The 27,278-nt window shown below is 40.7% G+C and overlaps 2 protein-coding genes across 2 annotated transcripts in view; one reads left to right on the top strand and one right to left on the bottom strand.

Annotated features, from left to right (window-relative positions):
* Positions 1-656: 656 nt before the first annotated feature.
* LOC306785502 (B-cadherin-like) lies at positions 657-21,647 on the top strand. Its single transcript, XM_079279916.1, has 18 exons — positions 657-863; positions 1,997-2,111; positions 4,288-4,376; positions 4,828-5,040; positions 6,054-6,176; positions 6,662-6,817; positions 7,819-7,963; positions 10,292-10,464; positions 11,237-11,365; positions 11,734-11,919; positions 12,892-13,136; positions 13,822-13,961; positions 14,107-14,198; positions 17,129-17,261; positions 17,705-17,923; positions 18,167-18,297; positions 20,137-20,280; positions 20,675-21,647. Exons 1-18 carry the CDS (start codon positions 813-815, stop codon positions 20,897-20,899), a joined length of 2,709 nt encoding a protein of 902 aa, XP_079136042.1. The 5' UTR covers positions 657-812; the 3' UTR covers positions 20,900-21,647.
* Positions 21,648-25,621: 3,974 nt separating this feature from the next.
* Positions 25,622-27,278, bottom strand: part of rasgrp3 (RAS guanyl releasing protein 3 (calcium and DAG-regulated)) — a 44,474-nt gene continuing 42,817 nt past the window's right edge. The window contains exon 17 of the mRNA XM_079280023.1: positions 25,622-26,901. Within this exon, the coding sequence (XP_079136149.1) occupies positions 26,893-26,901 (9 nt within the window). The 3' untranslated portion in view covers positions 25,622-26,892. The remainder of the gene's footprint in view (positions 26,902-27,278) is intronic.

A 27,278-nucleotide genomic window follows, 5' to 3' on the forward strand; every position in this document is an offset into this window, starting at 1 on the left:
ACGACCTTAGTTGGAATCTTAAATCCCACAGGGTTGTTTAAAATTTAGTTTTTAGTAATTTAGTAAAGTAGTTTAAAATTTTATGTCACCATATGAAAATATTTTGTCAATATTAGGATGTAAAGTGTTGTCAATTGTATGCAGACTAAAGAGAGAGAGAGGGGGATACAGAGAGAGATAGGGGGAGATAAAGAGAGAGAGAAAGAGAGAGAGGAGAGAGGTATAGAGAAAGAGTGGGAGCGAAAGAGAGAAAGAAGAGGCAAGAGGGAGCTGAAGAGAGAGAGAGAGAGAGAGAGAGAGAGAGAGAGAGAGAGAGAGAGAGAGAGAGAGAGAGAGAGAGAGAGAGAGAGAGAGAGAGAGAGAGAGAGAGAGAGAGAGAGAGAGAGAGAGAAAGCCGGGGTTGTCAGTAAGAGGAAATGAGACAGAAAGTTTAAGAATGCTATTCACTTAGCTCTGATACAGCTGCTGGTCAATAACACTGCTGTCGGTGTGTTATCTGTTGTTTATCTGCTACCGGTTCATGAGCAGGAAGTAACAGAAACTACCGGTATCTGTCTCTACAGGTGTGTTCAGCCTGTATGACCATATCGGGAACACGGAAACCGCGCACCTGTAGGTTGACGTCACACGCTGAAAGTACCTGCAGCAACTCGTCCAGCTGAACTCAGTCAGTAACTGAATCTACCTTCACGAGAGAAGACAAAGAATCCACGACGAAAATTCGCAAAGGGATATATATTTTAAAATCACCTCGCAATTCAGTGGTTTTCTACTTTCATTGCAAGGACTATAGAAAGAGGGTTTACAGACAGATGGGGACCGGCCGGGTCGCGGTTTTGGGCATTTTAATCGTCGTTTTTCAGGTGAGATTTCCTGCCTTCATTATTACTTCACGTTAACTCTTCCACGCATTTCTGTCATTCTCTCGTGTTAGATTTAGAGAACGAGAAAATAAAGTGGCGACGTTAGTTACCTTACTGGGTGTTTTTAGAAAACTATTTCTGACGAAACTTTCGGTTCTGCACCGAGCAGCTTTTTTATTTCAGTACTCTCTATTTGTGTTAGTCAACACTTGCCGCGGCTCTGCATTGTATTTAACTTAAAGGAGTTCGGTTGTTGGGGCGGGTGATAATGGCGAACTTGTATATTAATAAGCGCTGCTTCGACTGAATTGCAGATGGCGTAAATAATGATGCATAAAATATTAAGTAATTTAAAAACAATGTCTTAACAAATATGTCACCCCTTTGAACCAAGGAAGCGTTTAATCTCGTTCAGAGTTTCATTCTTCCTCCCCTCGAGTAGCCACTAGGTCTCCACGGGCCTCGCCCTAGTTCCGTTGATGACGTTGTCGGCAGGTTGAATTCCAACATGTTTCGATGGTGTTCACAGCATTTGCGTTTACTATGATACTGTGAACATTTCGGGAAATAGTTTCTTATAATATGCGAATTATAGTTTTTACTGAATCAAGCTCTTTTTTTAAAACAGATTTAGAGTTATTGATAGACCTAGAGCAACAGCTTTGATAAATAATTGTATTGCTACTTAATTAAATATGCTAGTTCAAGCTTATTTCTTATGTGAATTTGCTGTTATATCTCTGTTTTATATCATTTTATATTGCCTTTTGAGCTTTGGCCAAAACAAAAACTGTTCAAAAACATCACCTTGAATTCTCAGTGCTTCTGATGGGCATGTTTCACCTTTTTCAACATTACATAGACCAAACTAATAGATCAATAACAAAAATTATTGAGATTGTTCAATTCAACAGTGCAATTATTTGTTAGCCCAGATTGGACCCTATGACTCCCTGGGTGGCAAGTTTATCCACCTTAATTGGGGATGACTCCAATGCTGAGTGATGGCTCGGAATGCCATTTTACAGTTTCCTTAACAAAATCCGACTGAAAAAGTTATCCTGTAGCCTACTGATTCCACATTTCCATACATCTGGATTATGATGAATAAAAATGCTGTTTTCTTCTCTTAGGCCTCATCTTTATTGACCACTAAGGCATCAACATGTGTGCCTGGATTCAAGTCGGATGTGTTGATTATCCGGGTGTTCAGGAAGCACCTGAGGCAGGGCACGACACTGGGAAAAGGTAGGTACAATCCAGGAAGCCGCTCTCTCTCATTGGCTAATGCGCACCTGAAGGAAACGGTGTGCTGTTCATTTACGATGTTCATTATTATGGATTATTTTCAGCTTGTACCTTCAGGAAAGAACATTTTAGCTTAACATCGAGACCAAAGTTAAAGTGATCGACTAAACTCCTTAGCTTTGCTACGGTGCTCCTCATTTGGCCATCTACAGATTAGCTGCTCACATTGTTCTCACCCACAAACAACCTCAGGTTTCAGCTTGCACTCACTCCGCACCTCCTGTACTGCTCTTACCTGCAGGGAAAAACAATCTCCCCGAGCCTGTTTTACAGGCCTTGCTTTATCAAATAGTCTTAGAAAAGAAGCACTATACGGCTGCAGTTCTTTTCACTACAGACCTGACATGTTTGTCAGGTCACGGAAGTGTTCCACCGTTTACTTTTTTCCCAATTATCTCAGTAGAATGGCTGATCACCCTCTTTGGTTTGGCCTTTGTCTTTTTCTTGTCTAAAACAAGATGAACCAGTCTTCTGGTTTGCTTGAGGAGGGAAGAGTCCCTAATGACGCTGCAGACGTACAATGTGTCAACTCATGGCATTACCAAATCATTAAACTGGGTTGTCTTGTGGTTGCTTGGTCATAATAAACTGTTTGGTGCTGTGTTATGGCAGTTTTACATTCAGTCTGTTTAGTGGCTGATGCATGGTAATATCCTCCTGGACAAGTATGGTGTCCTGATCGCATATTGTAATGGCTATTGGCTCCAACGTTCATCAGTAAAACTTTATTTCACTCCGTAATGATAAACGTTAAACTGAGTTATTAATCCACGGTTCACATGTGTGCCAAATCCGTACGGATCGACAATGATCCAACTCTTTTGGTTGAAATGTTATAATGCATATACCCGGTATAACACAAGTGGTAGCTCCCTGTGATCTAGCCTGTGGGTACCAACCTAAAATGAATGATTTCGCTTTTATCATGTGTGCTATGAAAAATATTTTTGTCGAGTCATTTATTTATAAATCACAAAAAACATTTGTGAGTACGATTGTGTGCATTTATTAATATGAATACTGATCTGACCCCATATACAATAGGCATAGGAGGTATTCAATTTCACCAAACTTGAATAATCTTTATTAAATGAAAGATGCCACTCTTGAAAACAAAATTAAACATATCACTAAGGACAACCGTAGTATAGACGTATGCAGCTAAAGCTTTTTCATGCTTTTTATTTTTATTTGGAGACTTCACCTCAGTCATGAGTTTGTCACAACATATTGCACAACTTGGGTTACAGTAGTCTTAATCTTTTGTAACAAGATGTTCTGAGCTAATCCTAAGGATCTTTATCGGGATAATATGTACATATTTTAATGGATCGATATTGATCAGAAGCAAACTCTTCTTCACTGGACTCTGCTGTGTTTTGTCCATCTCAGCCTGCTAGTGTTGCACTGCTGCGCTCCTTCACCACAGCTGAGAATACAGTACAAATAATTCACTGCATATGAGAGTGATGAATTGGAGTGTGGAAATGTGAGAAATGATTTGGTGATTGATAAAGGTTATAAGCTCTGGCTGTAATGTTACCAGCTGCAGGTCATACCAGCTGTTGCACATTAATGCAAAAAATTCTGTGAGTAAGTTGATGGCAGGCCAAAACAACACTTGACTGTCAGGTTGATGTGCACTCTACAAGCAGCTGTCTGTACCGTGTCAAAGATTGTTTGAGGTAAAGGAAGCATCAATCTTATCACCATTGAGGGGGGGGGAAGGAAGAAACATCAGGGACAGCCACTGAGGAGGGATCCCTCTATCAGGATGGTCAGAAGTGCAATAGATGTCATGTGTACAGAATGAACAATCGATCCATATGACCATACCATACAATGAGTAGTAATAGCAGTAGAAGCAGTAATGTTAGGCCCAATAATAATAGAAAAAGGATTACTACTAAAATTTTAAAAAACTGCCGAAGTGGATATGATAGAATAATAGTAAAAAAATATTACCACTAATAATAATAGTAGCAGTGTTATTTATTAGAAAGGCTACTTTTTTTTATTAGCCAGAACACATCATATGAAGACTTGCCAATTATTTCTGTTTTCTCTGTATGTTCTGCATTTGTAATTGATAACTATTTCTTCTTTCAAATTCCAGTGGGCTTCTCTGACTGCACAGGCCGCGCAACATTTCTTTTCAGCACCGATAACAGCCATTTCAAAGTACAGACAGATGGCATATTGAAGGTCAGTAGAGTTCAACAGACTATTGTAAAATTCTAATGCTCACCTCTCCAAAATCCTTGCACATCCCTTTGTGCCTTAACATGATTAGGGGATTTGAGTAACTATTGTGTGAAAATATGAATTCTCAGCAACACTTCAGGTGGTTTATCTCAGAAACGATAACAAAATACCATTTTGACTCAACTTAGATGAAGTATGATGACAGAACCAATGTAAGTTTCAAGGCGGCAGTATCTCTGTTGAGTGACTCCTACATGTGTAACTTGGACCCACCTGAATGGAGCACAGATTTAGTTGACTGGCAACAACACTTGTTGTTGGTCTTTCATGTCAAACTACCTTCAACACTTTGGATTTTTAGAAGTTTGACGTCATGTTGAGAGCTTTCTTGAATCCAAATCTGTTAACAGCAGGTTGACCTTTGCTAATGGATGTTTTTTTCCCCCTCCAGGTAAAAAGACCAGTTGATATTCATGGACACCGGGAATTCTTCATCCACTCCTGGGACTCAAAAGGTCACAAAATGAGTGTTCTTGTCCGAGTAGTGCACCATGGGCATGACCATGGGAACCACCACCATAATGTCCAGCATCACCATGGAGAACTCAAACACCACAACCATCAGCACCACCACACTGAAGTGGACTCTGCTAATAAGACAGAGGTACTGTAGGATTAGAGACACTTTTGAAAGGGCATGAAGGAAACTTGCAAATGTACGTTTCTAAATTACGCTCATTCGAATAATATATTTGATGTAAAATATGTTTTGCATGTGCCACATGCATCAAATTGGTGTTTATCAAGGGTCTGGAAGAATTGACATAGTTAGAGACAGGTTTGACAGGAGAAAGGCTCTGCATGCGAAGATCAGTTTTTCTATAGAACGCTGCCCCTTTGTGGCTGTGTATGAATTGCCAAAGCTCACCGGTTCAATTCTGTTAGCAGAAGTCTTTTTCATAGCAATGCTGTGGGATGTAAGTTTGGAATTCAATTTTTTTTCTATACTAACTTAATGTAACTTATTAGGAGTACTGTCAAAATTAGCCAAATATGTGTTCAAACTATTTGTACATCAATTTTAGCGCATTATGGTCATGACGCCGTGTCTCAACTGTCAGCACTGCGCAGCTCTAAACTTTTGTCAGACGCCCGGTTTTCATTTATCTCTGTTGCTCGCTAAGAAATCGTCGCAATGGACGCGGAACGGCTGATTCCTGAAGTTGCAATATGGAGTTATCTATAAGACACCGTCTCATTTCATTAATAAAAATCTAAATAAACGTGTCTGGTTGCTGGAGGCTAAATTGTATGTCATTTTCATTTATGATCACAAAATAAAATGTTTTCTGTTTTAAAAAGTACAAACGGTGGAATATAGCGCTTGCTGTTGGGAAACGGTGTCATTCGCTCTGTCATCATTACAGTTGTTGAATTATTGTCGCTTTTTTTTCACAATCAAATATCTATCTATCTATCTATCTGAATAGTCAAATTTTGAATATTTATTAATTTATATATTCAGAGTTCAACCAGGTATGTAGCACTGACTAACTGTAACGACAACTGTGAAAAACAGCAGGGTTACAACTATGCACTAACGTGCGCTGCAGCGATAAGAGTCCAATGTCTTGTGTCTGTCACACTAACTGGCTACAAATGTGCATTTTCTTCCAGGTGCCCATTCTGAATTTTCCCAAGACTGGTGAAGGGCTGATAAGGAGGAAGAGAGACTGGGTTATTCCTGAATTAAAAGTTTCTGAGAATGACAGAGGACCCTACCCCCTACTAGTAGCTCAAGTAAGAGGAACATAAGCCCCTTGTTCCTGAGAATTTGATACTGAACTGTATTTTGATTATTTGTTTCTCTGTTTCGGCCAAGGTTCCCGCTGCAGTCATTGAGCTCGGCTTTTTATTACATTTTTGGTTTTCTATTTACAGTACATTCAAATATAGCGTTCCATTTTCATGTGTGCATCTCTCCCCACTCCTCCCTAAATATAGCCATAGTTTCAATTTTTCATTAACTGGTGATAATAAGTTAATAACCTTGTTTTATATTTTTAAAGTGTAATCATCCTGTTATCGGGTGAAATTATAAAGATAATGCATAGATGTTCTGAGTTGCACTATGGCTGAAATAATGAATCGGCTGTTAGCCATGTAGAGTATTGTAACCGGTTTCTGTACCTCAGAAAGGTGAATGCAGACCTCTGCAGTACACAATATTGTAGCTAATATAACGGTGAGAGTGGTATAACTCCGGCCTGGTGTGTTTTTTCCAGATCCGTTCTAATGAGGATAAACTACAGAAGATCTTCTACAGCATCACTGGTCCAGGAGCCAGTGAGGATCCTGTTGACCTTTTCACCATGACCAAAAACACTGGTAATCTGTATCTCACACAACCGCTGGACAGGGAGTTAATAGGCGTGTACATGGTAAGCACCCTCTCTGATGTTAGTTTTATACTCTCTTTTCATGATCAGGCAGGCAATCATATTGACACACTTTGTACTCCTTTCTGAATTACATGTGTAATTTGTCCAGGATTTTAGTTTAAAAGACTCCAAAAATGTACCAGTCGAATGTGAAGAGGTTACAGTGATTAAGTCAAAGACGTCTGTTGATCAGAGATGCTGTATCTACTAAAATGAGCATGCTAGCCCCGACCCGTCCTGTCATGTAATACCACTTGTTCCTAGAATAAGAAGATAGTCACTGTAGTCTGTCCTCAGTCCAACATGAGATGACAAAGATGTAGAGCTGCCCTGAAGGCTTTTCAATCATACATCCATGATCCTTGTGCCTTTTTTATAGTTTGTTTATTGATTTTAAAGTCTAAGTGGAAGAAACAAGAAAACGATTCGCAACCTCATCTCATGCTACTGGGGTACAGCGTACAGCGTGCACCTGCTCTGGGAGACGGATGGAGCTTTCATTAGCAGTTTACATTCAGCCAGAGCAAAGCCCAGCACCAGGGCTCTCATCCTGTTGATGGCGTTACAGTTTAGACCCGGCGCTCCACCAGCCCGCTGTGACCCACAGCGCTGGGCTTTTTTGCTATCCGAGTTGCCCCATAACTATAACTGGAACAAAAAAATCACCTTGGAGCAGCTAGCTCAGTATTACATGGCCGAGCTTCATATTCCTTCAAACTAATTTGTGCATATCGGCACAATCACAGATGTTTATTCAGGGCGTTTAATCAACCTTTCCTCCAAAAACAATAATTATTCAATCTTACATTGGTAACATGATGTTTAATTGCTAACGGTCTTCTTCACTGCCTATCTTGGTACACCTGTAGATCAGAGATTTAAAGTGAAACCAGTGGCATGTTGTGTCACCAGTGTGAATGCTAGCTATATGGAATAAAGGATCTACATGGATTATTATTGAGTATACAGTTTTATAGTTCCAATGCGTTTGTCTTCTGCAGTTTAAAGCACATGCTGTGGCAGAAGGTGCAGGAACTGCCGAGGAGCCTATGGACATTATTGTGAAAGTAATTGACCAGAATGACAACAAACCAACTTTTACTCAAGACACCTTCCTGGGAGAAGTTGCTGAGTCCTCGCCAAAAGGTACAGGCAGTGGATCTCCTTTAGCCCTGAAGATGTCTGTTAATGTTACACGGTGTTTTTCGTTATCACAAGATAAAAGAGCATATTTGAACTGCTACTGTTTGACCTAAAGCTTTGATAGAGTTAAATCAAGGTCCTGCTCCAACACATTTGGGGAATACTACACAGTGGATGTGCCATTACTGAAAGGGACTTTTTCTGATGCGACCTGTAACCTAATTAAAAACGTAAGACAGTTTGCAAACTCGTATTCTCAAAAAAGTGATCATCCTAATTAAGCTTACACTGATGGCTAAATCAAAAATAACCTTTGTCACCTTGGTCATTATTCCCAACTGCCAGTTGTCTAAATCTACCTTTTTGTTTTATGTGCATGCAATTCATCATGGTAGTTAACCTTGCTATAAATTGTATACTACTTTTTATATTGAAGGGTCATTTTAGTTAACTATATGGGTTATGACAAGACTATTCATTAGACCAGCGGTTCCCAAACTTTTTAGGCCGCGCACCCCCTTCTACATCCCGACCGGGTTCGCGCACCCCCCCCTTAATAAAAAGAAGAAAAAAAAAGAAGCAACAGAGCCTTTTAAGCCTTCATAGCCGCATAAGAATCGGACCAATGAGAGAACAGTTTGCTCGCGCGTGGCATTTGTTTACAAGATTTAGTCCGCTGTTAAATGTTGCAGTGTGAACACAAACCGAACAAAGGAGCAACTGCAACAAAGCAAACGAACTGAAGGTGTGAAAACGCCCTGAAACACTGCAACAAAGTTTCAATAACTTTCAGTGACACAAGGCGTCACTTTTAAAGAGCAATACGGATGCACACACGCACAGGCTCAGAGGCAGATTATCACATTTAATTTACAATTAATGAGCGACTAATGTAGCCAGGATGTCTTCGGACAAAGCATCGATGCGGCGCGACACAGTGTTGTTGGACACCGGGATCATGCACAACTTTTTTGCTTCTTTCTCCCCAATCATACATTCCACCATCTCTCTGGCAGCTGGCAAGCTCACGTCTTCGGCGATTGTGTGCGGTAGCCCCTTTCTCGCTATTCTGTAACCAGATATGAAGCCCGTAGTGCGTCATTTATAGACCAACACATGAATGAGACTGCAGTTGTTTTTGGCTGTTTTGTAACTCCTCCAATTTGGATATAAAGAATGTAAGGGGCTTTTGACTTGCACTGGCATGCTTGGTGTTCAGGTGGCGACGTAAATAAGAGCTTCAGACTGTTAGCCAGAACCTCACTGCACACCACGCACTGTGGCTTTGGGGAATCTGCGTTGCCAATCCAAGTGAAGCCCAGACACACATACTTTTCATCATATTTCCTCTTTTTTTCCCAGTCTGATGCTCACTCTCGTTTCCTCTTTTTTCACCTTGACTCCGCGATGGGCCGATGTGCTCCCGATTTGTCTGTGCTATCCCTTCCTCCTTTTCGGTCTCCTCCGTCTCATCTTCCTCTGACTCTGGCTCGATTTCTTCTCCCGGTCTCTCCCCAATAACGCACCTCTCCGTTCCCCTCGCCTCAGATTCCTCTCTCTCTCTCTGTCCCTCTCCTCTTTTACGACTGATAGCTTCAGATGTCCCACCTGACAGTTTTTAAATTAAAATTACATTTTTTTTTAATATTTAATATTATTACACCATCAGACCGCCATTACACTTTTCCTCTCGCGCACCCCCTAGAGGCAGCTCGCGCACCCCCACTTTGGGAATCCCTGCATTAGACTAATTGACGTCACTGACTGACCACAACCATCACAAGTGCATTGTTGGAAAAAATGATCGTACCAGCTTCATTCTGTAAATCACGTTTTTGATGAAGTGCGCTGCTCGTTTATGGGAAAAATCAACGATTACTCATTGACTATGGATGCATCTAGAAATAAAATTGTGTACGTCTTCAAGTTAAATGCAATAATGTGGTGCACTTTGAGAGCCAAGAGGCTGGATCTATGAAGAATGTTGTGCTAAACAATTTATTTATGAACACATTGGGTGTATAGATATAAATGGTGATGACAAAGCCACAAAGCATGGTTATCGAGAAAGGGTCCATTTTTGAAGACTGGTTTAGTGGGTTGCCGACTTCGTCCTAGACGTTGCCCTGGGAGCATGAGTCCTTTCCTGCAGGGAGAGGTTCCATCGAGTCCGCAGCCTCTGGTCTGGCCGCGGAGGGCTGAAAAGCGGCACAATAATAGTTTTATCTCAATTACCTTGATTTCATCATCGTTGGAAGACAAAATTCTAAGCCCCAGCCCTACCAAGAATATCACATACTTAATTTTCACCTCTGACTTCCCTCTCTCCAGGTTATGAGGTAATTAAGGTTGTGGCCGAAGATCTTGACCAGCCAGATACTGACGCCTCAGATATTCGCTACCGTATTTTGAGCCAGGATCCAGATTTGCCCACCGCATCTCTGTTTGTCATCAACCCAGTCACTGGAGCCATCCGAGTCAATGCCGGCGGGCTTGACAGAGAGGTGAGCCTTCTAAAAACCTGTCTGTCTTTCGTGCGGGCCGACTGAGGAAGTAGTTTGTTTACATAGGAAGTAGTTTATTAGTAGATGTTGGTATGAAACCACTGACTGAGATCTCACACAGCTGATCACAGAAACTGTGTGAAAGTTTATATAGCCATCTGCTATTGGCTGATCTTGACAAGTGGGGTTGGAAAGATCAAATGATGCATATCTGGAAATCTATAGATATGTGGCAGATATAGATTCATTGACACAAAACTACAGATTCAGGATATTTGTTAGCAGACATAGAAAACAATAATCCCCATGCAGAAGAAACTGTACATCTTGCCAACCAGCCTGAGGTAGCTTGTAGAACTGACGTTTTCCTATTCATTCATGACGCAGTCATTTCAAGTAACTCCAAATTTGTTGTCGCGGTAACGTTCATACCACCTTGCGACTTTCCTCCGTTTTGCATTTCCAAAGAGAATATTATGGGAATTGCCTAGAGCAACAGGAAATGCAATTTTGATGACGCTGAACCTTACGAATGCCCCCTGATGGAGTAGAAAGTAGTCTGTTGCTTTTATACACTGTACATTTCATTTTGTTGTTCAAAGTAACATTTGTCATCATGTAACATCACACCACCCAGGGCTAATGGGACTCATTAGCTTCTTAGCTATTTTTCTTAATGGATTTTTCTCCAACGGAGTCTGTAAAATTACGTCAAAAATGTTTATGCCTTCAAGTTGGTGAGTTAAACTCATTTGTGTTTCTCTTCGAACAGAAATATCCAAAGTACACTCTAGTGGTTCAAGCAGCAGACCTGATAGGAGAAGGGTTGACAAGGGAAGCAAAAGTAATCCTTACTGTCACCGATAGCAACGACAATGCTCCGGCCTTCACTCAGCCTTCCGTAAGTACATGATTCTGACTAGAGAGCTACGTTCACTAAACACCTCTCCAGATGAGCAGGTCTACAATCCTAGCTCAGCAACCATAACTAGGCACCGCAGATCTGTCAAGCTTTGGGGTTTTTGCCATGCTTCATTTTGTTGTTTTTAGTACTCTAGTTTAAAGTTGACCATGTATGAGCTGGCTCGTTCATGGTAAGTGAACTATAGTAAACAGAATCCCATAGCTGTAGAGTCATGAACTAAACTGCATGGTGATGCGGATTATGAAATCAAGGCCATGGTTAAAAAAATACTTGTTTACAAGCAGCATCCTTTTTTCTGATCTTCACTGTTTTTCTCTTTTAACTCCCTTGTTAAATTTTCCCAGTATGCGGCATCTGTTAAAGAAAATGCAGTGGACGCTCATGTCGTTAGGATGTTGATCACAGATGGTGACGAGCCACTTTCCCCAGCCTGGAACGCTAAGTTCACGATTATCGATGGTGATCCTGGAGGACATTTCACTGTGAAAACAGGAATTAACAAACTTGAAGGAATCATTTCTACTGCCAAGGTAGGAAATATACAAAGAATTCTCACAGTCACAATATTAAAGTTATGAGATATCTGTCATTAAATGTTTGTTCCATAGATAGTATTTCAGCAACCTTTTGTGAGTTTATTAGATAACAATCACTGTTATGTACAGTGGCGGCAGGTGGAAAATGTTCTAGGTAGGGCCATCCTATCAATTTCAGCAAACATCCCAGTATGATTTAATGCAAAAAAAATGTAAGTATCAAACACGCATTATTACTTGGCAGTTAAATATTTAACATGTATTCCAACACGAAAACAATCAGTAAATAACACTTATATAATATAATATAACATGTTCATTTATTGAGATGCCCCTATGGACCTTGTTATAGGAGGTAAAGATCAGGAGAAGTAAACATGAAGTGTAATTATGAATACTGATGTTAAATTAAGCTATGATGAGTTTTCACTGTGAATTTAACATCTCAATTAGTGCAGCGAGGGGGGCCTGGTCGTTCTGGCCCCACTCTGAATCTATTTGAGGGCGCTGATTGGCTAAATTGTATGTCACTCATTTATATCTTTAATCAGCAATTGGCTAAACTGCTTCATAGACCCGCCTCTTTTGGGCCCCCCAAGCTGCGCGTTCTCAGACGTGTCCACGCACAGACGGAGAGCACGAGCAGACGAGCACACAGGCGGAGAGGACGAGCAGGAAAAGCATATATTTTGCGCAGATATCATATTTTACACATATTACTGGGTACATTCCATTGTTCAAAAACACAAATATTGACAATTTGTATAATTTATGATTATTATAATTATTATTATTGTTTTCTTTTTTTTTCGTGTGGCTCATGGTGGGGCCAGGCCCCATGGCCCTCTATTGACCAGCCGCCACTGGTTATGTATTGAGGGAATTTGAGTGTAAGTTGTACAGCAGTAAGAGTTGTGAGACATTTGTCTGAATTGTGCTGCTCTGCTTTTCCTTCCATCCAATCAGGGTCTTGACTTTGAGAGGAGCACCACGCACACTCTGTTGGTTGCAGTGGAGAATGAGGTTCCTTTTGCTACTCCATTGCCCACTGCCACTGCCACAGTGGTGGTGAGTGTGCTGGACGTCAATGAAGCTCCAATCTTTGATCCAATAGAAAAACATGTGTCAAAACGGGAGGACCTTGCACTGGGCAGTGATGTGGTGCAGTACACTGCTTCTGACCCAGACACTGCACGCAAACAGACAGTCAAGTAAGCTCATACTCTGATCTTTATTTTCAACAAGTATTTAAACGCAAGGTTATGTCAGAGAACTAAAATAAGAAAAAACAAGCTTTAGGTGTCAATTCTCCAACCTCTGAGGGCAACAAAGACTATTCAATTAATCTTTAATTTCACCGTATACTATTAAAGTGCAACCAGCATTTACGACATGTTAACTATTGTCTTCCAAAGTTTTTGTGTAATTTGGTTTGCTCCAACATATTAGAATTAAGCTATGATTTTATTGTGTTTCTTTAAAATGCTGAAAACGACCTCTCGTTCCACCATTTCCAATCAGTAGCTGTTGATATTCATTGCATCACTTTGATTTGGAAATTGATAGAGATTGAGTTTCGTTGATGATAAAGCAATAATCATGGTTCAATATGTCAGTCCTGCTGTCAATAATTGCAACCACTAAAAACCTTAAATGTTCCAGTTTTTCAATTTATTGTAAGTTTGGCTTAATGAGCATTTAGCCAAATAAAAAGTAAAATGTTTCAGGCTTAAGTTGACAATATGTCCATGCAAAACTCAAAGAACTGTATATGGCAAATATCAACTGAATCTTTTTATGGTGATCGGATCTGTGAATGCCCAGTCATGAAGCATGTTAGTTGTTATCCGCTCGCTTGCATAGCATTAACTGTCCGTTTTTCTTGTTTATATCCAGGTATAGAATAATTCGAGACCCTGCCGGATGGCTGAATGTGTCAGACATGGGCCTGATTAAAGTACGAAAGGACATGGATAGAGAGGCTCTCTTCGTCAAGGACAACAAATACACAGTACTCATTGGTGCATATGACAATGGTAGGTAGGAGGCAAGACTTGTACACGGTCATCTAGTTTTCTGCACTGCTTTAGGGGCCAAACTAAATATGTACGTTATCTCACTGACGTTTTAGCTTCCCTAGAATTGAGTTGTTCTCCTGATGTGTGTCTGCCACCTCACCAGATGATGTCCCAGCCACAGGAACTGGTACACTAATAATCCAGCTAGAAGATGTCAATGACAATGCACCCACCATTGAGGAACGTTCAATCAAGGTGCGTCTCCTTTCCCAAAACAATTTTTAATGCAGATGAGATTTGAATTCGCATGTTTTGGGTACAGAACTTGGAATCTGTGATGGGTGTGATTTAGGCAGTGCTGGGTTTGAAGAGCAGATGGGGGCTATATATGCACAGAGAGGGGACTGAGGAAAATTGGTGATGTACACAAACAGCTTCTGTTTCAATTGATGAAGGAAAAATTCATCCTACCAAGAAAATGTTTTTTAAATATTTGCAAAGGCTTGATTTCTTCTTTCTATGATTACTTAATTCCTGGTTCCCAAGTGTCCTCAGAGGGAATATTAGAAGCATGGAGGAAGGACTTGAATAAGGAAACAACATTGTAGGATTGGAACATCCTATTGGTTTGTGAAGATGCACAGAAATGATCTCTAAATACTCGTCCGAAAATATTGCAAAATAATTCACTTGTGCATATAGAAATAACACCAGTACAATTACACCATTTTGGCGATGTATGTAATGAATGTGAAGGGACCTTGTATCATTGTATTTGGAATATCGGAAAAAATATTTTTATGAAAAAGTAAAAGATGAACACAATCATCCCTATCGAGGTCCCTCTGCTACCTAAGATTTACATTTTGAACCGCAACCCTTCAAACATAAAACTGAAGAAAAAGGAACATACGCTTAGTGTATCTTGCAAGAAAGCATATTGACCAAAAATAGATTATCATCATGGCATCATGTATAAATCAGCCTACTATCCCCTGACGAATATATCAAGGATTAGAGGATTTATGTCTCAACAGGATTTGGAAAAACTTGTCCACGCATTTCTCTTCAGTGGACTAGACTACTGTAACGGTGTGTTTACAGGTCTCTGTAACAAGTCAGTCAGAACGCTGCAGCTCGAGTCCTCACTAAGACCAGGAGGGTGGATCATATCACTCCAGTTCTGAGGTCTTTGCACTGGCTTCCTGTCCAACAAAGAATTGACTTTAAAATCCTGCTGATGGTTTAGGGCCAAAATCAGTGGTGTATAGTCACGAAGTAGAAATACTTCGTTACTGTACTTAAGTCGTATTTTTGGATATCTTTACTTTACTATTTATATTTCTGTTTACTTCTACTTCACTACATTTTGCAAAGAAAACTGATACTTTGACTCCGATACATTTCCCCTGAAACCTTCATTACTCGCTACAAAATCAAATCTATCTTTAGAAACAAAATGAATGATGAGAGCAGCGTCGGGGACTGTGGTGGAACACAGACTGCACGCAAGCAGGTTTGGTGAATCAGTGGTCCTAGCAGCAAGTTAAATCATTGGTTAATCACGTGAATGCACAATTGCAAACAAGTGCTCTCAAAGTGTTTTGATTCCTAGTGATGCCCATGATGCTACATGCTATAGCTAGCGGGCGACTACATGAGTAGCATTCCACACAGGACGGGTGGGATGAGGAGAGGTGGACGGGTCAAACAAACACTGGTGTTTCCTCCAGGAGGCCGCAGTTTGTGCCGTGTGTGAAACGAGAAGCCAATGTTGATTTATTTGTGACGTGACTTCCGTACTTAAGAAACGCCGCTTCCGTAGATATTTTAACACAAACCACGATCTTTTCCTAAACCCAACTCAGTAGTTTCATCGCCTAAACCTTAGTTGTTTCCTGTGAAGATGGAAGTTTATTTTGAAAAGACAGTATGCATGTAACAAGCGGAAACAGACTCATGTTGCTGGACTTTTTCAGGAAAAACGCACGAAAAATGAGGAGAACATTTCGTAAGATATCAATAAAACGGGGATGAATTTATATCATTGTATAAAGAGAGTGACATGAGAAGATCAATCTCATGTCTGTAAGTTAAATCAGCTATAATCACTCTTTTAAGTGACTTCAATAGAATCATTGTAATACAATGTAACTTCTTTACATTCTAATAGAATTGTCTTTTGAAGATGAACCGGACATTTTTCAGTTTCAAGTAATGACTGGGTTACTTTTGGTGCTGCTTTAGTATCGATCATGTTTTGATATTTGAGTCATGTTGTGGATGATCAGATGGAGTTATGATGGTAGCAGTCGCCCAATTGCAGATTCAGCTTGAGACAAACCTTTGTCTATTGTGTTCAAATCAGGCCCATAGGAGTTTACAAGGCAGGTGTCCTTTCTCTAAACACTGACCTGATGCATCAAGTGGATATGTTTTGCTGAACATAATATTATGCATTTGCCTCTACATCCTCTAGTCTAATGAGCAGACTTATAAACGCACTGTTACAACTCCTTCATAGTGTCATATTGCTTTTCGGAGAGTTATGATGATAAGTTCATAGTAGATGCAAAAGTATGTACACGTATGTACAATATATTATGTTGAACATTGTTGCTCCTGGATGGATCACAGCCAACCCAATTATGTTCAACACAGCTCCATGTCCTTGGTCATGGTGCCACAGCACTTAAAAGAATAAACTTCATCATTCTCAAAATTCTGACCCTTTGCTTTTTTATTAACAGCATGCACTTGTACTTTTACTTTGAATGAACAGGTTATGATGTTCATTTAATGTTCAGGTTATGATGTACATTTAATATCAGAAAATTACTTTTGATACTTAAGAACAATAAATATCAGATACTTTAAGACTTTTACTCAAGTAGTATTCTAATAGGTGACTTTTACTTTTACTCGTCATTTTCCAGTAAGGTATCTTTACTTTTACTCAAGTATGGCTTTTGGGTACTTTATACACCACTGGTCAAAATACATGTCTGATCTGCTGCTACCTTATGAAAGGTTTGGGGAAGTGAGGTGGGAGGAGAGGGAACCTTGTTTGTCCTTGTCATTTGTACTTCTTAATGAAAACTAATAAACATTGTCACGATCTCACAAAAAGTTTTGCAGTAACATGAGCAAATAAAGACAGTCGTTCTCTCATTGTGTTTCCTCAGGTGTGTCACAAGGAATCGGCTCCTCAGCTGCTGTCTGTGACGGATAAAGATGGACCGGGCTTTGCTGCTCCATACAGCGTCTCATTACAGGGCATGTCGAAGACTAACTGGACTGCTAGGATGAACGACTCAAGTATGTACGCTATTAATACACAATAAATACAAGGTTTTTTACACATGGTAAGCCACAAACTTGTAACCAGCCAATCAAATAGCCATTACCAGGAGAAACTCGTAGGTCAGTCCTGTCTGCAGAAAAAACAACTAATTAAATCAAGAAAATATTGTAACTGTTTAGGAGCTGAAAATTGTCCTCAGATTAGCCGTCGCCAAAAAGATCAAAGTTCATATAACCGGTAGTTCTTCCATGGCAGTGTACTCAGTCAGATGCTTCAGTTGAGGTGTAAGTTTAGAAAGTGTTTGCTGAGATTTGGATGGTTTATTGGGGCACATAATCGGTGTCTGAAGAGAACTCATTGAAAGGAGCCCCTCATGCAACACTTTTCCAAATAATATAAGACAAAATGAGAAACTCAACTGGTCCGTGGCTATAAAGTCAATTTTCCTCTGTTTCAGGAACCGGCATCATCCTAAATTTAGCCACTGAGCTAGAAAGTGGAGAGTACACTGTGGTCCTCAGGGTTTCAGACAACCACGGCGAGGCGCAGGAGAGCACCGTCCAGGCCACAGTTTGTGACTGCACCGGGGAAGAAGTGACCTGCAAAGGGCGTGTGGCAGGTGGCACTGAACTGCCTGTAATCCTGGGAATACTTGGAGGCATCCTGTTGCTGCTCAGTAAGTCTGATATTTAGTTAAAAAACCCCAGTCGGGATGCTGGAATAATTAACACATGGTATGTCTGTATTTGATGGTCTATTTGCATTGTGATGTGTTCTCCAGAATGTTTCACTGTGCAGGGAGCATTGGGTGGCCCAACTCTCAGCACTTCACCTAAGCTTTCTTTGCTCTGCATGAAATGGTTGGACTTGTGGTGAATCATGGGTGTGTTGTATTAAGCTTTGTGCTCTGTATGGTTAGTGCTCGTGTTGCTGCTGCTGATTTTCGCGAGACGGAGGAGAGGAGAGCAGAAGGTACCTCTACTGCAAGACGACGACATCAGAGACAACGTCTACTACTATGATGAAGAGGGCGGCGGGGAGGACGATCAGGTAAATTAGGACGGGGGATTTGGACTGATTGATTTATGACGAGGCTCAATCAGGGGCAAGTCATACCACATCATATCAAAATAATGAAGGTGGTTCTGACTGGAAAAGCTGGAGGGACATGTCAGTCAGTATTAGCTACAATGTTGAAGAAAATGATCTTGAGAGTTAAAGGTACAGACAGAAGCAGCCTGGCTGCAGTGTCACACACCTGCATTATGTGACCATTTTTAATCATCATAGGCTATTCTAAGAGCTTACTGCGGTTTATTTAGTACATTTAACATTCTTCAGTGCTGCTAACATGTAAACTAACTTGCTTCAGTTACAGAACAGTTACGTTTTATCAGGTTTATAATTCTGTTTATTATAAGTCAGTTCTCAATATTTTAAGAGTAATAATAATGATAGTCTATGGCAGCGGTTCCCAAACTTTTTAGGCCACGCACCCCCTTCTACATCCCGACCAGGTTCACGCACCCCCAACCCCCCCCCCCCCCTCACACACACACCTTAAAAAAAAAAAAGCAACAGAGCCGCATAAAAATCGGACGAATGAGAGAACAGTTTGCTCGCGCGTGGCGTTTGTTTACAAGATAAAAAACACAAAAACTCTTCCTGCACCGTGCCTTCGAAAAGGTAACGGACGCAACGTTACGAAGGTAACGGACGATTGGCCACATCTGTAGGCTCGTCTACTTGCAGAGAGTAAAACTCACTCTTCTTCACGCGACCGACCAATGTAGCCAGGATGTCTTCGGACAAAGCATCGATGCGCGCGACAGTGTTGTTGGACTCCGGGATCACGTCCAACTTTTTCGCTTCTCTCTCTCCACTCATACATTCCACCATCTCTTTAACATTTTTCCCTCTCCACCACCGCCTCTCCTTCTCCCTATTACGCGGTCACAATACTACCACAACACGCCGCCTGTCTCCGGCAGAAATGTGCTCATCCACGCACGGGAACAACACCGAGTTGTAATATATACCTCCATAACACCCCGCCACTCTCGGCTCATACCTCCCCAGCAACGAGGCACATCACCCGGTCACAATACCTCCAGAATGTCCCCCGGGTGAAATCCGGGACTTGGTTTTATGGTTCCGAGTGGCGGCGCTCACTCGTTGGCGCCGGGACGCGAGGTCTCCAGCCGCCCCCGCCGTGAGGCACCCGATCGTCAGGTCTGTCAGCCCTCGGAACAGGCCGCGGGTCAATAACTCGTGGGTGGCGGGGTAGAGGCGAGGCAGATCACAGAAAAATAATAAAGACTGGAGTACAGCAAAGATATGTTGATGAGAAACGTATTTGTACGTCAAACACAAACGTAATCAGGGAGAAAATACGTTCGTGGTAAAACGTAATTGAGAATGCATTTTAGTTTTGGGGGAACGTAATTTTTAGGAGACAGGACTGCACCGCCATTACATTTTTCCTCTCGCGCACCCCCTAGAGGCAGCTCGCGCACCCCCAGGGGTGCGCGCACCCCACTTTGGGAATCCCTGGTCTATGGTATCACATTATCATTAATATTGTTGCTGTGAAATGGTTATTTTCGGAGGTTATACTCGTACCATGAAAATCTCATGCCGTTACTCTAGTTGAGCAGCGCCGCTGGCCAGCACTTATTAACGTTAGTGGGAAGACATGGTATCAGATGGTTGTTTTTAGCAAAAGCACCATTGCTAATCTATCATCTAACAGCAGGAGACATAGAATACAGTGAGTTGCATATAGAAATATCAACAGTTTACTTTTATTCAATGAATGCACCAACAGATGTGTTTGTTGAAATGAAATATGCAGTATCTTTGTGTAAACCCCTGCGCGTTTACAATCAGGACTATGATCTGGGTGTTCTCCACCGTGGTCTTGACAACCGGCCCGAGGTGTTCAGAAATGACGTGGTGCCAAACTTCATGCCGGCTCCTCAGTACCGGCCTCGGCCCGCCAACCCAGAGGAAATCGGCAACTTCATCGACGATGTGAGTCAAACAAACAAGAGCTCATACAAACAAATTCAAATCAAAATGGTTAAAATAGTTTATTTATCGCTGCTTTTGAATGAGTGTTTTTAAAGCACATATTTGTTTGAAATCACAAATGATCCCATGTTGCCACACGCACCATTGCAATTTCAAGGAGCATTTTCATTCTCTTATCATATAGATTATTAGTTAACACGAGCTGTCAAAGGCTTGACTTCAAACCGATGAGGCTCCCTTTGGTGTCCCAGTTGATGAGTTTATTTGTCATGGCATGATGTTGTTTGATACTTGTTGCATCATCCGCTCCATCTTTCCTGACTTCTGATTCCACTGTATATAAAATAATGGAGTTCAGTTTAATGAGAACATATGTCCTCTGCGACTCTCTTAGAACCTGAAGGCAGCCGACAACGACCCGACCGCACCCCCTTACGACTCCTTGCTGGTGTTCGACTATGAAGGAGGCGGCTCTGATGCAGGAAGCCTTTCCTCTCTGAACTCGTCTTGCAGCGGAGACCAGGACTACAACTGCCTCAATGAGTGGGGATCCCGCTTCAAGAAACTGGCCGACATGTACGGAGGAGGAGATGATGATGATGATGACGACATGATGTAATGTACCAAAGGGAAAGTAATATGGCTGTGTGAATGTTAGATTGATGTAAGCATGGACTGGTGAATGACTGCGTCCCAGGGAAATTATAGTGCAGCCAGACATCGGTAGGCCCACAGATGTTGTTTTCTGTGTGGGGATTGAGGTTTGTTGTCCATTCAGTCCTGTCAGCAGTTACCAGCCACTGCTCAGAAGCCAAAGAATGAGTTTGTTTGTTTTTGTATACATGCGTTCTGTCTGCCTGTCTTTTAAAACCCTGTTTAGTTCTATGCTAAAGACTAACTTTGCCTTTTGTAAACGTTCTGTTCATTGAGACGTGGAGCCACGCATCAGTCTCAATGGTGATTCACAGATATTTCAGCCTGTGTTGTAGCTTACTGGGCGACACTGGACACATACACGGATGCTTGCAGTTGCACTGGTAACATTTGTGTATTTTTGGCAATGTATGGTACTTTTATAGAGTTTGTACTAATGCTTCAGTTTTTTTTTTTTTTGATGTTTTATATTTGAGTCATGAAATTTTAAATGATCAAGGAAATCAGGTAGCTAGCCAACACATCACCCACCGAGGGTGGAGTTCAATGCATTATGAATGAGTCTTAAGATGCTTGATTAGGGTCTGTTCAGTTGGCATCTTAATCACATTGTAATGTCAAAACACTTTTTGCTGTTACCTTCAGTGGTACTTTTTTTGCAAACGCTTTGTTAATTTTGAATTTGTTTTTATAAAGTTATCTTAATGCAATAATGGTTTTGGAAATAGTCTTTGATTTCTTTCATGTAAATAAGTCTTTCTGTAAAATATATTAGACATCCAAAATGATGGTGCAGCAGTCATGACAAAAGTACTGCAGGAGAAAGTAAAGTCCCTCAGGAGTTGTGGAATTAGCATATTGCAAGACTTGATGCATGTGATGGCAGGGAAGCCGTTTAACACCCAGACTGGAGTTTCTATTTCCTCGGTAATCGGACGCCTGCTACAAACAACAAACCGACTTGTCTGCAAGTGAACAGGAGCTGAATACCAAACAAAAAGGTGGCGAATGACCACCAACAAGGAAAGGATGAGCAGCCTTTAATTCATTTTACACCACTACTTTCAAAACTGCACTTAAAACTCACCTACTCAAATCTGCTTTTAACCTGTGAAGCTAGTTTGTGGTGTTCCTTACCCTTATGTCACCTTTGTTTATATTGTAATTGCTTTTATCGTTTCATTATTGACCAGTGCTTGAGTACTTTTTAGTTTTTTAAAGCGCTATATAAATAAAATGTATTATAAACTTCTCTCAATACGCAATTGATAAATCCCATAAACTCAACAATGTTAACGGCCACACATTAATGTAATGCAAGAACTCTGTCACGTCTCATCACAAACAATGCATCACTGACGGAAGACAAATGTGCTAACTGCGGCTGCACTCACCCCTCCATCTCCAAACATGGCCTCACCACCATAGCACCAAGAAGCCTCTGGACATAAAATAGCCTGAAAGCTTGGAACCTGAAGATTAATTTGATATGAACTCAGCAGTGTGTGTCAAATTCCTCTAGTCATGAATCAAAAATAAAAATATATTGATCAATTGATTACCGGTAGTCTAGTTTGTGGATGTAAAGTTTCATTCACACACAGCCCGCGGGAGCAATTTGGGGTTTAGTGTCTTGCCCAAGGACACATCGACATGGACTAGCGGGATCGTCACTATCATCACGCATTAATACAATTGGGATCAAAATAGTGTCTGCTTTCCAGTCCAATTTCAAGACGGTTTACCCCAGTATGTAGAAACATTCAAATACATTATTTTAGAAAAAGGCAAAGATATCACATTTATACTGTATGCAAAAAGTAGCATGTTTTTCCCCCCCAAACTGCAGGGGATTAGCATAACGTGTGCTGTCTGTAAAAGGGAGACTTAAATAAGCTTATTTTCATTCACACATCTTGAGGTTGGAGATCAAGGGACCCCCTCGGAAATCGCAATGACAGTTTTTCCCTCACCAAACTTCAGCGTTATTTAGCTCCCTTCCCGGAGGAGTAGCTAGAATGACATGGTTGGTACCAACCGATTCCTTAAATTTACTATTTCTCTTTAAAACCAGTATCTTCTAGCTGTAGAACTGAGCGAGCTACAGCCTCTCAACGATGGTTGTTTGGCTGGGCCTGCTGGCGGGCTGTTGGATTGTTAACAGGTGTTAATCCTGTTAACTTTCCCTTTATGGCTACCACCTTTTTACACATCAAATAAATAAGGAAACACTAATTTTGTTTAAAAAACAGGACACAGTGGCCTCAATTAAGAAACCGGGTTTAATATGTTAAGAGAACAACCAGCAGGCCATGGGGGTGGAGTGGCTCTTTTAATCAAACAGGGTATACAGTACAATATCACTGTAACCACAACCAAGAAGAACTCACTAACAATGAGTACATGGCCACCACACTGTTTTAAATGTACCTACCACTCTTCTCTTTACATCCAAATATTGTCCCTTTGGATAGAGCTCTTTGGAAAACTCATTAAGACCATCACCATAACTACAAAAATGCTCACACTGGGGGCTTTTAATTGCAACGCTACAGTATAACTACAGGCGGCTGTGCCTCAGTGGAAGAGCAGGGTCATCCTTTAATCACGAGATCGGCGGTTCGATCCCCGGCTCCGCTAGTCCATGTTGATATGTCCTTGGGCAAGACTGCACCTGCGGTGTATGAATGGGAATGAATGATTAGTTGGGGTCCTAAAGGGCAGGTGGCACCCTTTACATTACATAACATATTTAACAACTGTTTCTGCTGAGATCTTCCACCTGCTGTCACCTCTTTCCATGTCAGACCCATCTGCTGCTGAAGTTCTCTTCATGTCAGATTCAACTGACACTCTGTTAACTGTGCATCTCAAGGTGCACAGTTAACAGAGTGTGCACTTTGAGGTGCACAGTTAGCTGTCAGTGTAACACTGAGCTGGTTCAGACAATAACCGGCATATAGACTAACTATGCCTTGACTAACTAAGGCATAGTTAGTCAAGTTCTGCTCAATAGTTAGTCGAGCAGAACTTGACTAAGACATAGTTAGTCAAGTTCTGCTCGACTAACTATTGAGCAGAACTTGACTAACTATGTCTTAGTCAAGTTCTGCTCGTACTTCTATCACCACTATTGTGTTGTTATACACCTTTCTGTACTTTCAACATTAAAATCTTACAAAAACTAAATCTAATCTTTTTTTATAGGTCATGATTCTCACTTTAATGCATTTCTTTACCAACAGCAAGAGCCTAATCACTGAACATTTTAGAAACATGTGCTAACCGTATGTATGCAATTATTGTGAATAATTAATAAAATAAATGTAAGATTCCTTGAACAATGTGTTTCCTATGATTTGATTTCCTTGTTCTGGCTCATATTGTTCATAAATCAATAAGTAATTATTAAATAAATTACATACTCTACTCCTCCTCCTAGTACTATTAGTAATACTACTACTATTAATAATAATAATAGTAATAATAATAATTGTGAAACATATTTGAAACCATAATTGTACTAAGTAGTTATCTTTTGCTATATGATATATGACAGATACTTTCATTTCACCATGACATTATTCAAAGTCTGATTTGATAGTATTTTACCCCCATAACACTCATTTCGTGGCAGTGTCATGTTTTGGGTTGCTCTGTGTGTTTGTAATCATTTCATTGACTTTCTAACATGAAATGTTAACAGTCACAGAGGTCTGCTCAGTAATAATCCAAGGAGGGTGTGTCCTCAGTGTAGTGAGATGGGGAGTGAAGGTGTGGGGGTCGGGGCGGTGGATGGACATGAAACTTGTTCGACTGAGACTGAAGTTCACCAACAATTGACGCTGCCTTTTCAAGGACCATCATCACCCGCTTTAACCTTCCTTAACAAACCTTCCTGATGTCTTCATATTCTGTACCCTAACTTGCACAAAAGTTTTTAAAAAATCAACCTGAACTTGTTTTTTTTTTGTATATTGTAATTATTGTGACATATTATTATTACTATAATTATTTTGGAAACATTATTTTAGGAAGCATGAGCACCATGGCTGAACACATGAGGGAGGGGCTTCACGCATGTATTTCTCACATTTGCTGTGCTCTGCGTGTTGTTTTGTTTCCCTTACTTTTACCTGCCTTATTATTTCATTCTTTACTATGTTTAATATATCAATTACATTTTCATATATGGTATTATTTTATATTTAATATAATACATACAACATTTTATATATTTTATTATGCGATATAATTTCATTTCATCTGTAAAAGATTTTCGAAATGTAAAAAGAGACCTACAGGTGATCTTTGTATTTAAAATGAAAGTTGAGTTACAAAGTAAAATTACTGTCATAATTAAATGAAAAACTTCTGTTAAAAAAATTGTTGGCTTTTTTTCTTTAATAACTGAATGAGTTGGTTTTTCAATGCCACATTAAAATCAAATCACAACACAGAAAGCAAACTGAAGAGGTGTATTACATGTCAGCTTCAACCTGCCGATAGTAAATGCAAAGCACCATCATTACCTTCCCTGAGGTCTATTTTGAGATTGAAACGCATCATTGGAGCCAAAATGAAAAACAATTAACTGTCCAATCACAGCTCGGGGGTGCGAGCATAGGCAGAGCTTATCATCGCTGACAGGAGCAGTCCCATTGAAATAGTTTCCTTTGGGACAGCTGGCTGGAGAGGCTAGTGCCCCTCCAGCCTCTCTATTAAAATACATTTAGCTACATTCGTGTTTGTCTGCAAATTATAATACGGTCGACAATGTGTGTTGTATTTTACTTAATTTCTTAGATTTTCCTCTTTTTTGAGCCTTTGAAATCTCCCATAGCTGATGATGTACATATTTTATAAAAATATAAAGCACAGTGATTCACTTTTTTCTAATGCTAGGGTCAGAACAGGAAGTCCAAAAATGTCATACTGAGAAAAACCATCATTCGGGCAGTTATCTCTGCAGTGCAACTCATGCACCCTAATGCAGTCATTTTTGACTCTTAAGACAACGGGAAAGTTAAAGGTGCAAAACACGAGATTGGGAGCATTTAGATTGCGTCTCAACGATTCTCAACATGCCGACGCCTGAGCCAAAGGCTCATAGCTAACGGTGCAAACAGCACTTGCAGTACAAACTACGGTAAACCGACAGAGCTACGGGTGTTTACCTGAGGTGGAACAGCAGGGTTGGTGCTAGGAATAAATAAAAACATTGGCAATGAACACTCAAAAATATAATTTAACAGAATCCAGGCTTCATATGTTGGAAGGGTTAAGGTTACCCTTTATATTCACTTTCATTTTGACTTTCCCTTTTTTGCATCAAACCACACAAATACCGACACATTTTTCCATATCCATCATGTATTTTCCAATCATTCCAACTTGGTAAGTGGTAAAGAACTTGCCTGTGGGTTTCCACAGATCAGGCTTTTACTTTGTCATACTGTCCCAGCCGGATATTCAAAGCTGGCGGCTTACATAAAGTAACTGGCTGGCTTTGATCCACTGAATTTCATTCCACACTTTAGTGAAGTTTAAAGAAGTTTTTTCTCAGTTCTTCAAGTGTTGATGTTACGTATGTACATCCTGAATCAAACTCCAACGTAAGATACATTTTAGTAATCCCCAGCCAATTGGCTGGGGATGTACCCTGCACATGACGGAGGTGTTATTCCATGGGATTCACAGTGGGTGTTAGTCCATTATCCACTGAGCTCCTTTGCTTCATCTTTGTGACGTTGAGACCACACATTATGTTCTTCCATGCAGCTACAGTGTGTCCACACAGCACGCCTGTGCTGAAGTCTAGAGAGGACATGATAACTCCAGGTCACTGAAGGGGGACCTCAGGCAGCCCAGCACATCCCCCAGAGAGAAGAGCTTCCTGGTACCAGCCGTTAGGGGCTTTCTGGACCTCTTGAACTGGTCGTCATCATCGTGACCAAGTCAGCTGTCCTGGAGAGGAAGAGAAAATATGTTTTTTTTGGATCTGGAATTATGGCGTTTTCACGAAACTATTGTTGACTTTCATTGTTCTTGGTTTCATTGTGTTTAAATTAATGTCTGACAACACAGTGTAAGATAATAATGTCTATGTACATAAAATCTTCACAGAAGGTGTCCCGGGAACTCCACAGCAATGTTTATTAATGTGCGCTGACCGTGTTAACAAAACCAATAGTTCAAATCAAATACCCTAAATCTCAAAACCGTAGGCAGTTCATTTTAGCCACAAGGCTACAAACAACATTAGCGTTTCAGCCCAACTCCAGCTACAGGACCCTTCATTCCCATTTTCCATCCATCCACCACGTGCCCTCGGACTTTCTCTC

The sequence above is a fragment of the Melanostigma gelatinosum genome, assembly GCF_949748355.1.
Source record: "Melanostigma gelatinosum genome assembly, chromosome: 12".
Lineage (NCBI taxonomy): Eukaryota > Metazoa > Chordata > Actinopteri > Perciformes > Zoarcidae > Melanostigma > Melanostigma gelatinosum.

Coding starts and splice junctions, on each gene's coding strand:
- LOC306785502 (XM_079279916.1), top strand. CDS start 813: ATGGGGACCGGCCGGGTCGCGGTTTTGGGCATTTTAATCGTCGTTTTT. Junction 11,920..12,891: donor GAATCATTTCTACTGCCAAG/GTAGGAAATATA, acceptor CCATCCAATCAG/GGTCTTGACTTTGAGAGGAG. Junction 17,924..18,166: donor AGGCATCCTGTTGCTGCTCA/GTAAGTCTGATA, acceptor CTGTATGGTTAG/TGCTCGTGTTGCTGCTGCTG.